The 12200-nt window shown below is 40.2% G+C and overlaps 5 protein-coding genes across 5 annotated transcripts; all 5 read right to left on the bottom strand.

The window, feature by feature from the left end:
- Positions 1-1867: 1867 nt before the first annotated feature.
- On the bottom strand, positions 1868-3397 carry CBG12014 (the record flags this gene model as incomplete). Its single annotated transcript, XM_002646261.1, has 3 exons — positions 1868-2027; positions 2079-2726; positions 2775-3397. The coding sequence occupies 3 exons, from the start codon at positions 3395-3397 to the stop codon at positions 1868-1870; spliced, it is 1431 nt and encodes a 476-aa protein (XP_002646307.1).
- A 472-nt stretch (positions 3398-3869) lies between these two features.
- Positions 3870-4086, bottom strand: CBG12013 (the record flags this gene model as incomplete). The annotated part of the gene is made up of 2 exons (XM_002646260.1): positions 3870-3977; positions 4033-4086. Coding segments are annotated over 2 exons (162 nt in total), but the record flags the coding sequence as incomplete, so codon positions are not given.
- A 2537-nt stretch (positions 4087-6623) lies between these two features.
- Positions 6624-6812, bottom strand: CBG26583 (the record flags this gene model as incomplete). The annotated part of the gene is made up of 1 exon (XM_045237412.1): positions 6624-6812. The coding sequence occupies one exon, from the start codon at positions 6810-6812 to the stop codon at positions 6624-6626; it is 189 nt and encodes a 62-aa protein (XP_045099234.1).
- Positions 6813-7280: 468 nt separating this feature from the next.
- CBG12012 lies at positions 7281-7801 on the bottom strand (the record flags this gene model as incomplete). The annotated part of the gene is made up of 3 exons (XM_002646259.1): positions 7281-7329; positions 7380-7519; positions 7592-7801. 3 exons carry the CDS (start codon positions 7799-7801, stop codon positions 7281-7283), a joined length of 399 nt encoding a protein of 132 aa, XP_002646305.1.
- Positions 7802-9360: 1559 nt separating this feature from the next.
- Positions 9361-10128, bottom strand: Cbr-unc-108 (the record flags this gene model as incomplete). Its single annotated transcript, XM_002646258.1, has 3 exons — positions 9361-9643; positions 9695-9938; positions 10011-10128. The coding sequence occupies 3 exons, from the start codon at positions 10126-10128 to the stop codon at positions 9361-9363; spliced, it is 645 nt and encodes a 214-aa protein (XP_002646304.1).
- Positions 10129-12200: the final 2072 nt, after the last annotated feature.

Genomic DNA, 12200 nt, shown 5'->3' with positions numbered 1-12200 from the left:
AGATGGTTTTTCTTCTTAGTGAATGAAAATCCACACTAGAGGCCGATACTGTCGAAAAAAACTGTTTTGAGGTCGTTTTTAGAAAAAAATTTCATCCTTGGCTTAAAGAAGTTTGATTTTTTTGCTAAAAATTCAATTAAATTGACTTTTTCGGATGGTTGTATGCATTTGGATTAATATTTGTGTCATTATAAATAAACATTTTGGCACATTCGAAAAATAAAATTTTCGAAAAGTTGTCCTAGGCGGGCCGGGTCGAAAGTTTTGAGGCAAGCGGGCCGGGCCGGGCCGGCCATCCACATGTTTGGTTTACCATAATGCAGTTTGAGTCTCCAGATGTCACACCAGTGCTCAACTATTTCGATACTTCTCTGCATATCCAATTGGTCAGAACCGGTTATTTTCAGGTCGTCGGCGAACGCCGTGACATGAACATTGGGAGGAAACAGGCCGAGTAAGTCGTTAATGTAGATCAGAAACAAAAAGGGGCCAGTGACACTTCCTTGGGGGACTCCGGATTTGACAACAATCTCGCTGGTTGACATTAGGCCATTAACCTTGACGGTGGATGAGCGGTTGCTGAGAAAGGACACGAACCAATCGTAGCATCGTTCGTCAATACCTATTCGCCTCATTTTCAGCAGCAAGAGATTGTGTGGGACAGTGTCGAATGCCTTGCGAAAATCAAAGTAAATAACATCTACGAATTGTTGCTTATTTGCTAACAAGGGAACGACAACACATATCAGTCCAAAGTTTTAGTACTGGAATCCGTTGATTTGCATGCTTACCACACATTTTATCCCCAAAACCACTTTGAAAGGAGTTAGAAGACAGCCTGACATTTAACCGCCTTTCGAACCAATATAGAAATGTCGACGGCGTGGTGTCGTGGATGTGGTGGGCGCCAGTAGTCACGAGGCCGTGGGTTCGGACCCTCTAGTGTTTTTTTCTTTTTTCTTCCTTTTTGTTTTCTTATTTTGCGACATTTCAGGATCCCTCTGACATATGTTTCAGAATTTTATCAATTCAAAAGAGTAGAGACAAAATTTAAAAAAATTTTGAATTATTCAATCACTGGAATCTGGTGGTTTTGAAGCTCTGTTTTTGGACATATACGGACCATGAATGAATAATGAAAAGCGTGCAATCAAAAAATAGATTACCTATCAGTTGTAAAATAATATTTGCAAACAATTATCACAACTTTTTCAAGGAAATTTTCCAAATTGACAAAAGCTCGATAAAATCACCCATCCAAATGGTGGAAAAAAATCTCAAATTTTTTCGAAAAATTTTTTTTCAGAAAATGTCTGAAATATAATATTACACATAATTCTAAGTATAACAAAACAAATTTCATGTTCTGGAACCTCCTGGGAGCGCAGAAAATCGCCTTTGAAAATCGCTATTTTTGCACTGAAAACGCGATTTTTGGTACTGAAACTGATATAACTCGGCTGAAATTGACGAGCGTGTTCTAAAATTTTCAGGGATGTCTAGATAGGATATCCTCGACATATACTGAAAATTTCATCAAAATCCAAACTGACGAGGTTGTTTCCTTGTAAGTTGGTTGTGGTTCCCTTGTAAGGTTTTCTGTATTCTGGAAGTGGACTCAAGGACAGCTAGAACACAGGATCGCTTACTGACGAATCCGTACTGATTCGGAGAAACACTCGGACCGATAACACGTTTTAGCTCTTCAAGGACTAATCTTTCGGAGAGCCTGGAAAGTGCATGAATTCATAAACGGATAATAGGTATATCGGGTTAACACAGGATAATTGGAGAAATAATTTCAAAACAGAAAAGACAATAAACTGACAAATAGAAAAAAGTTTCATTTTGGAATTGGATTAGAAACTTAAAATTCATTCAGGTCTTCTACTAGCGGCTCTAACATCATCTCCGCGTCCTGGTCCTCACACGAAGACGCATAGCCGCCTTCACCATCACTTCCGATATCATCGTTGACACTTGGCGACGGAGATCGACGTTGCTCATCTTTGTGGATCAATTTTTGCCTGAAACGTAGTTTGGTTGAAATGAACGAAAATAGCGGAAATTCAACTTACCAACACTCTTTTCCAGAATAATAATAAACAGGAGGAACATGGTGTTCACCATCAACAGGAATTGTAAATGCACCCATCTTTTCCCAGACAAGCCATTCTCCGACACGCAACTGACGGCATCTAGTGAGTCGTTGAGCCACGTCACAGCCATCCAGAATTGGTCCCAGAACTGCTCCGAGATAAAGTTGGTTGCTTCCATCAAATGTTTCCTCTCCATTTAATGGTTTGCACTGTGGATTAATGTCCATAAGCTTGCATCCAAATGATCCATAAATACCATCATTGGTTTGATAGAGATAGCCAACACCATCATCGAAATCGTCGTTGGTAATGTATTTTGCATTCAATGCTCGTTTTCCAATGACGTTTGTACACAAAGTGAATGCATTCGTCACTAGAAAACGACCAATGTTTGCAGAAAAGTCAATATGATCGTCGAAAAGTTCGGAAACAGCCCGATTGATTGTCTCGCAGAATGAAATGGAATTGTTGTTCACCGATCCGTCCGTTCCAGTTGGGATAACAAGATTACCAAGAGAAATATGACGGAGGTCCAGAAACTTCGTTGATGCAGTATCGATGATTGAACGAGCATCGTGGATAGCAGTGATGTAATCATCAAGTGTAGCACGAACGCCAAGCTCCAAGCTGAAAATGAATCTAATAAGAAATGAAACTTGCATATTCGCCACTCACTAGATTCCAGTAAGATTCGCGCCGAGAAGATGTGCCATGTCGAGAATCTCCACCAGCTCATCAATGGAACATCCGAAAGGTACTTCTCCTGATGAATATGGAAGGCATACAGCAAGAAACATTTGAGCATCAGCAGATGCGTTCATAACGTCGTTCATTTGTTTCTCATTCTCCACAACAAATGTTCCACATCCTGCTTGTACAGCGTTCTTAATGCCTTTGCGAGTCAACAGTTGTGAGCAGAAAATGATTCTGGATGGTTCCGAATGTAAACATGTCAGCTCTAACTCTCCCGAGGTGGCAACTTCAAAGTTGACATCGAGGTTGTTCGAAAGAACTCGTGCAAGAACCGGATCCGCATTGCAAGCGATCGAATAGTTTGGGCGAATAAGCGGAAGCGTCGAACGAAGCACTTCAAGACGTCTTTCGATGGCGGCGACGTCCATGACAAAGAATGGCTGGTGAGAGCCACACCGAGCAGCAACGTGTCGAGCCATTTCGATGGGATTACGGTAGCCACCCGAGAGAACAGCAACAGACTGCTCCCCGAAGGTTTCCCGCGACCATTCTGACTCGCCAGCGGGAGTATAGTAGGTGGAGGAAGGAAGTCGACGTCTGACCATTAGTTCTGTAATGTTATGTTTTATATATTGAAAATCAGTAATTGAACTTACATTTGGATTTTTTTACTTTAATGGAAAATAGTTTGAACTTCTGGAAAATATGGTGGGATGTGTCGGTTGTTAGAAATTCGTGATGCTAGCTCTTCACGAGAGATCCAACAAACGACGTCGGGAGGACAGATGCGGGCAGGAGACGACGTGCAAGACACTGTTGAAATTTTGAGGGACAAGAAACCAGATGAACAGCAGCGAGGCGGAATTTGTACCAACTCGATGCTCGTTCCTGGGAAGAAAGAAGACAGTTGTAGTGAAGACTTAGATGGAGGGTGAGACGTCTGTCAGCTACAGTAATAATGGGAAGGGGGTAAATGTAGAGAGTCGATCAGTAGGCAGTGAATCGATAGAAGTCGTGGGGAATTTCTGAAACCGGTGATCAATAACAAAAACATTAGAAAAATCGCTATACCTCACCTCAGGCTTTCGGATCCGGATCCCAAGGTGGTTCTGCGTTCTTGTCTAGTTGGATTTGACTGGCACGAAGCTGTGGCTCCGCGTAGATCTTCGCTAGCTGATCGACTGCCTGAAAAGGATCAAACGTTTGCGGACATCGATTTAAAGAGAAAAAAAAAACTTACTGTTCCACTTAAAGGTGGTATAGAAGACTCGTTAGATTCCTCGGCGGAGGGAATCTTGGACGAATTGGGGACAGTTAATACAAGCTTCCATGCACACTCTCTCCCTTGGAGTGCACGGAACAGGAAGTATTGAATGAGTGTTTACACACAAGGATTGGAGGTCAAATCCGTGCAATTGATAAGCACAGATTCAATCTGTAAAAATGTATCAATGAATATGTAAGCATGATAATACGGCTAACGAAAAGAATGCAAGACGATATTAATCCATAATTATAGACGATAGTTTCCCCTTTTCAGGTGAAAAATATCAAATTTGAGGGTCTCGAAAATCTAAGTATCTCGTTGCACGTTAAATCTGCTCATTTTTGTAGAACACCCAACTCCAAGCAGAGCAAAAGAACCTATATTAGGAAAATTGAATACAGATAGCTAGATAGAAATACAGAAGTGATAAGGAATTGAGAATCAAGAGGCATCGTGTCAAAGTTTGGAATCTACGAGAACGAAAAAAGGGCGAGGGGGAGACAGAAAAAAAAAACATAGAAGAGAAAAGAGAGCAGCTTCCTGAAAAGAGACTATGGTGATGTCACATCCCGTTGTTTTCTTCATGGGGCGTTCTGATTAAGGGAAAAGCAAGCTCATGTTCACAAAATAGCAAAACAAGAAAAAACGGTATGATCTAAATAGAGCTCCAGTAATTCAATAAATTATGAAAAGTTTCGGGGCTAACCTATTAAGTTTTATTTGTACAATCTGCTTCAGATTCCCTTTGCGTTCGATGCATTCTTGCTTAGCATGTGGGAATCAGGAAACAACTAATAGAAGAGTTATTTAGCAGAGTGTCATTGCGAAACATGCTTACTTAATTGGAAAAAAATAGTTCTATGTCGACTAAAAATCGAGAATTTCATCAAGAACAATGACTATGGAATGGAGTTTTTTTCGAGAAAAAGAAACGATGATAATGAAGCAGTGGCTGTCTGATTGGAAAACGACAAGAAAAAAATGAGCGGGCGGTGGTAATAGCGAAAGAGAAGAATGTAGAGACCGAAATAGCATATGGAATAAAGACACCCAGAGCCACGCGCCAGAGCCAGATAGAAAGAAGGCGGGGAGCAGACAAGTAGAGCTCTGCTGTCTGATTTCTCTGACATATCTTCGCGTGTTTTCTTCTGAATATCGTGAAAGGAAATGTTCACGTGATCCCTCGCGGTTTCGAAATAGTTTGAGTCACCCTTTGGAAAAGAATCCGTTCACATGGCGGAGCTGAGTGATTACAATATAGGAATATCGATTATGAGTATGGCAGAAAGAGCACTTTTCAGTCATTTAAACTGACAAAGAGGACGTATCTATCAAAGTGATTAAAAGAAACAATGGAGAAACGAATGTGAACCGCGCCGCGATAAGAATTTTGGGAAATTTTGAAACGAAGACGAGAAATGCAAACACGCTAGGCTGGGACAGTGTCTTTTTGTCTTCTGATCTCACAGTGTCTCGTTGATGTGATGTCATCAACAGTCAGTTGATCAATTTAATTGAAAAAACTTTGGCCTGGCGCGTTAAATAAATGTGTCTTTGGTGTATTGTCGGATGTACTAAAATATTTCTAGAAACTTCGGGCCTGCCAGGCCCGTGTCTAAGCCTAGGCCCTGATTTTTCAAGTATGAATACAAGATTTCAATTCACTTTATTAGCAAAACCAATGGAAGTGAGAAAAACAATTAAATTCTTTGAACTTGGTTGTTAAATCAAATTTAGCTCAAAAGTTGTGAAAAAGTACGTTAAATAAAATCGATGTTAAAATTCAAATAAGTATCTAACGACTGAAAATGATCAGGGGTACAAAATCTATGGTTCGGGGAGTTCTCCAAATTCAGCAGCACGAAAAAGAAAGTTTCGGAAAGTCGAAAACTCCGATTTTCAAAACTTCGGAATTTTCAGATAACAAAAACTCGAAAAATTGGTGAAAAAAGACAAACAGCAAAACGCAAAAGAAAACCCTGAAAGTAATTCCGCTCGACACCCGCAAGGAAACTTTTCGCGTGCGCCTTTGAGATACCGTATTTCCAAATCTCTAATTGAATTCCGTTCTGAACATCCCTGCCCCCGAATTATGATTTTTAACCATACTTGCAAAATTAGGGCCCGGCCCGCGGGCCGGTCCTAAGCTTTTCAGGACCCGGGCCAGGTCGAGGATTTTCAGGGCCCGGCCCGGCCCGGCGGGCCTGGCTTCTCCAAATTTGAAAAAAATTTTGAAATTTCAAAAATCTTTTTGTGAAAGAACTATTTTTTATGGACAATCTTATCTCGAAAATGTTTTTTATTGTCAGAAAAATTCTCCATTTTTTTCTGTTGACCCCAAAAATAATTTTAAAGGCAGCAAAATTTTTTTCCGAAAATTCGGGCCGAGACGGGCCGGGTCCTGAAAATTCTGAAAAAGCCTGGTCCGGCCCGGCCCGTTGCAAGTATGTAACCCCGTTTCACTCCTGATCGATGTATTTGTCGTTAAAACTGTTTACTTCGACTTGAACATAAATACATACATTTTCACATATTTTGACCTAAAATGTGAAAATAACATGCAACTACTCAATTACAAGCATTCCGAGTATTGCAATCATTGCTAAAACCATTCCAGTCCTTTGCTTCACTGTGGATTGCTGCATTTGTTCACCCATAGATATCCCTACAATGAAGGTGGCGATGAATTGAATAGCATTGACACAAGGAACTACGACAGTGACTGGAAAATTGATAACTAATAGATTGAACATTATCTGAAAATATTTGTTAAATTTATTTATGTCTCTCAAGCATGTATGATACCGATCCTAATTGATTAACTGCAAATGGGATTGAAAATTTCCAATTGAGAAACGACCGTAAGAACCTGCCCACAATCTTTGCAAAGCCTTCATTTTCCTCTGGAACCATTTGGCTATCTTGTGTTCTAGACGCATATCTAAGAAGAGGGTTAGTGGCTCCCCACAGGAACCCGACGACGATTATTGAGACAATGCATTCTACCCCGCATTCAGACATTCCCTGGAAGCATTGGTTCTAGAAGGCGCAACAGCTGAACATTAGTTAAAATATTAGAAAGAAGCTATCAAACGAGGCCTTATAAGGTGAAAATTTACAGTAGAAAAATTGGTGATAAACATTTATTCACATTTAGAACTGAATTTATGCAAGCCGGTATTCTGAAAACTCGTTTGTCTTCCTAAAAGTATTCGTGATGTTTAATGGGTCTCCATAATCTCTTTTGTCTCCCAATCAGGATTTTGGTATCTGAAATGAAAGGAAACTGATTCGATTGCAATCTGTAGACTAATTATCACCTGTAATGAGCAACTCTGCAAAGTTGGGCCAGTCCAGTGCACATCACGAAAAAGTTCACACTGCTGAGATAATAATTGACTGGTGTAATCACAAGACAGTAACGAGTCCAGATGGCTCCTGTTGCGAATAGTGCAGAGTTCTGAAAGACCAAAACATTCGTTTTACATCACTAATTTTTAACGAAGGAACAACATTTTTCAAAACAACAAACCTGATAGACTGACAACTTATCAGCTGGTCGGGCCAAATCGGCTAGCCCCGCGCCGACTAGCGCCCACTTGATCGTTGGAGCCCAGAAGAACACAGTTTTTGGACCAGCAGCATGATTCCAAGCTGGTTTTGCGAATGCTGGCAGTATGGGATAAACCAATTTATCACCGGCTTTGCATAGAGCTTGGTAGAGAAGACGATGGGGGCCCATGATTTTTGAAATTACTGAAATTTACAGTTTGATATAGAACAAGAGACCTCAAAAGTTGTAAGATCGCGCTCTAGTTTTATTAAACTTCTGTACAAAAATCGGATCTGTGGAAGAGTCACTTGTGGGCGTGGCCAACGGTTCCCGTAACGAAAACCACCGTAACCTAAAATTAAATAAAGTTTTGTGTTGAGCACCAGAGATGTCCGGAATTAATTTTTTGATAAACGGAATCCGGAATCAGGAATAAAATAATTTTCACGGAATCCGGAAAAAAACTAATTTTCCGGAATCCGGAATACGGAATCCGGAACGAAAAGAAAGAACGGAATCCGGAATTCTGAGTTCTCCAAATGGGCAGAAAAGTTCTAAAAACACATCGTGCTATATTTTTGCTTTTTTAGTCGCGGAAGTTCAAAAAAGTCAGAGAATCCTTGCAAATTAACAAATTTGAATAAGACATTTCCTTGGAATCCGGAATCCGGACAAATAAAAATTATCCGGAATCCGGAATGAAAAATAGGGCGGAATCCGGACATCTCTGTTGAGCACCACCAAACAAGTCGAAAAATGATTGTTTTCTAAATCTAATTTTTTTCCCGCATACCAGCGTAATAACAAGATAGCTAAATCGTTCTTAAGTTATATATAAACGCTAGAGATGTCTATCCGTCCTGGTGTCACGCTGTGGACTTTTGAAAAGGTTGAAAAATGAGTATAGATTACGTGACCTTTCAAGAAAACGTGAGAAGCGAAGCGACGAAGCAATAAAGAAACTAGAAGTTGCGCCGCAGGCGCACCAGCTTGTTGGTAGTAAATAATGTGCAAATTTTCCTATTTTTTCTGCTACTCAGCAATCGAACAAAACATTTTAATTCTAACTTTTTTACCGAACAACTTTTTTAGACTAATCGGAAGAGAACAAAATTGTAAACCTTTCCATTCCTATGATTAGATTTCTATTTAGATCGCGTGATGTTTTCTTGATTTCTTATCAATCAGTTCACCTCTCGAAACCAGAAACAACTCTCCACCGAAATAATCAAAAGATTGTGACTTTCATAATGCTTATTTCCGATTAGACGGGATCATAGAACATATTTATTCAGCTCGAAAGGGATAGGGTTGATTAATAAGAAAATGGAAAAAGAAATGAAAAAAAAAGGAAAAATATTTTTTGAAAAGAGAAACATGTAGAAGATTCGGACTTTCACAACATTCGGATCTGATGGTAGAGATGGAAAATCACAGAAATTTCAGATTGTTCTCTCTTTCTATGCAATTTTTGAGAGAAATTAGGAAGAAAAGAAGACAGAAAAGCAAGCGAAAGTGGGACGGAAAATGTACAGTAAGAGTAAGAGTTAGGAGGCGATATACTTTTTTTGGGTGGTGTTGAAAATTATCGAAGGATCAGGAGACTAGAAGATTGCCTATCGACAGTTGGACAAGGAGCAGGGTTTTTGATTATATTGATGACGTAAGAAGAGCGACCTCTGAACATCAACCGAATTTTGATTTGACAGGTAATATGTGAGAAATATAAAGAGTGCATGCAACGAGATCTAACAGCATCCTGATGATCCACCCAATCCACCGGAAGCATTTCCTCCTGGAGAGTTCGGCGAGCTTGGAGAATGTTGCGGTCCCAGCTTGATTCCATTTGCTTCGTTGTTGATATCGAACACTCCCTCTTGAATCTTTCTGTAAATTTCCTTGGCGGTGTCGATGAATGCCTCTTCCACGTTGTTGGCTGTCTTCGCCGAAGTCTCCATGAATACAAGCCCATGCTCACGAGCGAAGGCCTCCCCTTCCTCACGTTTCACCTCGCGACGAGCTTCCAAGTCACTAAAAACAGTTTTCACCTCATCTAACTGTTTTTTATCTATAGTTATTTACCTCTTGTTTCCGATCAACATGATGACCATGTTTGAATTGCTGTGTTGTCTAGCATCTTCAAGCCACGATGTGAGATGATTGAATGTATCGCGTCTCGTGATGTCGTAGACAAGAAGAGCTCCAGCAGCTCCACGGTAGTAGGAGCGAGTGATAGAGCGGAATGACTCTTGACCAGCGGTATCCCAAATTTGAAGCTTGATTTGCTTTCCATCAATTGTAACCATCCGAGCTCCGAATTCGACACCTGAATAAATTTGAATGAAAAGGAATTTAGAAAAAAAAGCAAAAATTCCGTCAGCTGTAAAAATGAGCTTACCAATTGTCAAATCGTGGACTGGTTGGAAGCGTTTGTCGGTGAACTGAAGCAGCAAACACGATTTTCCAACTCCAGTATCCCCAATAATGATGTACTTGAAAAGATAAGCGTACGACATTCTTCTGGAACGAATTAAGATGAATCAAAGAACAATGATATAGTGAAAGCTAGAAATCAAAGATACATGTAAGAGATAAAAAGGAAAACCATGCCGACGATTAAACTGTGAATTCGAAAATATAAAATTTGAGAAAATAGTCAACAAATGCGACTGGAAATATAGAGCAATCAATTGTTTCCTTGTGACTTAGGAAAATGTATACATTACGAAACGTTACGAGGTCATATGACGAAGACAACTGGGAACTTCGGCCAGCTACTGAACGGCCATCGTATGTTTTCAGAGGACCAATTAAGAGTTTAGAGGGATACGTAACATAGAATTGTAATAGTGTGATGACAGGGCCGATTAAGAGAGACTTTGAAAAATGATGCTTGCTTATAAGGTCCGATATACATGTTCAATGAACAAACTTTCTATGCCTCCTCCTTTCTTTCCTTCTTCCTCTTGCCATAGGCAACTAGAAAAATCGAAGAGAGTGAGCGCGTGGTGAGTGACTCGTGAGTGCGGTCGTGAGCGAGAAGCGAGACGAAGCAGAGTGTCTCTGCGTGTCTATCACAAGAAAGAAAGAGAGGGAAGCGATGTGTGAATATTCCATGCCGGATGACGTGGTTCTATTGGATCCGACCTCTGCGCACAACACATAGATGTAGACTGAAAACTAAATTTGGCGGAGCCAAGAAAGAAAATCGAGGACTGAAAAAGCGTACAGCTTTGATATGAAGTTTCGGTACAGATTCTAATCATAAAATATTCAATAGTTCTAATTGTGAGGAAACCTAACCTAGAAATTTTCTTCATATAACTTTCTCAGCAGTGACTAAAAAAGCAAGAGATGGCTTCGGAGCATGGTTGTATGGGAATCTATTTTAGACGGGCGGACTCGCTTCCTCATATTTTTTTCTTCTTTCATGGGCAGCACTGGCGTTGCCAGAATAGGCAATGGGCGAAAGCTTGTGTGCCAGAGGAAAAGGAGAGGCGGATACTCGAAGACCTCTCGCTCTCTCCCTACGCTGTTTAATTGGGTCGAGGCTTCAGGAACCAAACACACTATAAGACTAGGAAAGCTCAGACGGAAAGAAAAGTCATGCGAGCCAAACGAGGAAAACGCTTAACATTTGGCTACAAGCGAAACGAAATTTGAACAGAAATTTTTAGCTTAGTTTGAAAAACTTTGTTATGGATTCTGGTAATCCGCATTACTAATTCGAACACATTTCTTGAATAGAAAAAACGCACAGATGTAAACTTCTAGAAGTTGACATCACACAGATAAATAAATTTTGAATGATATTATGCTTGTCTGAGAAAAAAAAGGTTGAGACGCAGAGAAAAAGTGTCTGCGTCTCCACCGTTTGTGTGCTGTTTAGGCTCTCCGCTTCGATATAGCTACCGTATTCAGACTGCAAAAAATACTCTCCAACCTTTTTTTTCTCAGACAAGCATAATATCATAATGAAGCTCAACTATCTTAACTTTATTGCTGTAATAGATTGCATTAATCAGTGTGGAAAGGGGTTCAGCTTGTTAGTAAAGTTGTTCGGTAGAAGTGCATTCATAGAAACCCGTAAAGTGGTGGTTCGGATTTGGCGGTTCAGTCGCGAGAATAACAACGGTGGCAAGAGCAGAAAAGACGACGAATTCACGTGCAGAGTGTTAGCTCGATCGTGGGCGAGACGCAGAAAAAGACGACGTCAGGAAAAATAAACACAAGAAGAGATAGAGAGCTGAAACGCGTGTGACGGGAGAGCACATGGAAGAAAGGGACGATGCATGCGATCGGCAACGCTATGCTCATCCGCTAATTACGGAAAGTCGGCAAATACTCATTAGCTTGATGATCTTGTGCTAAATGCTCACTTGCTAAATATGTTCATAAGCTAAACTCGCTCATTTGCTAAAATAGTCTCACTTGCTAAATTTTATTTGCTAAATTTTGATCATTTGCTAAAAATGAAAAAGTGGATATTTTACTGTTATTTGGGAATTTCAGTACTTTTTTACTAAACTTTTTTTCAGAATATTCCTGTTTTTGTTTTGTATTCAAGGCTTAGGCTAAAACGCCTGTT

Source organism: Caenorhabditis briggsae (assembly GCF_000004555.2).
Source record: "Caenorhabditis briggsae complete genome, chrI, whole genome shotgun sequence".
Lineage (NCBI taxonomy): Eukaryota > Metazoa > Nematoda > Chromadorea > Rhabditida > Rhabditidae > Caenorhabditis > Caenorhabditis briggsae.
Note: the sequence above shows the minus strand (reverse complement) of the source record. Positions and strands in the feature narration are given on the sequence as shown.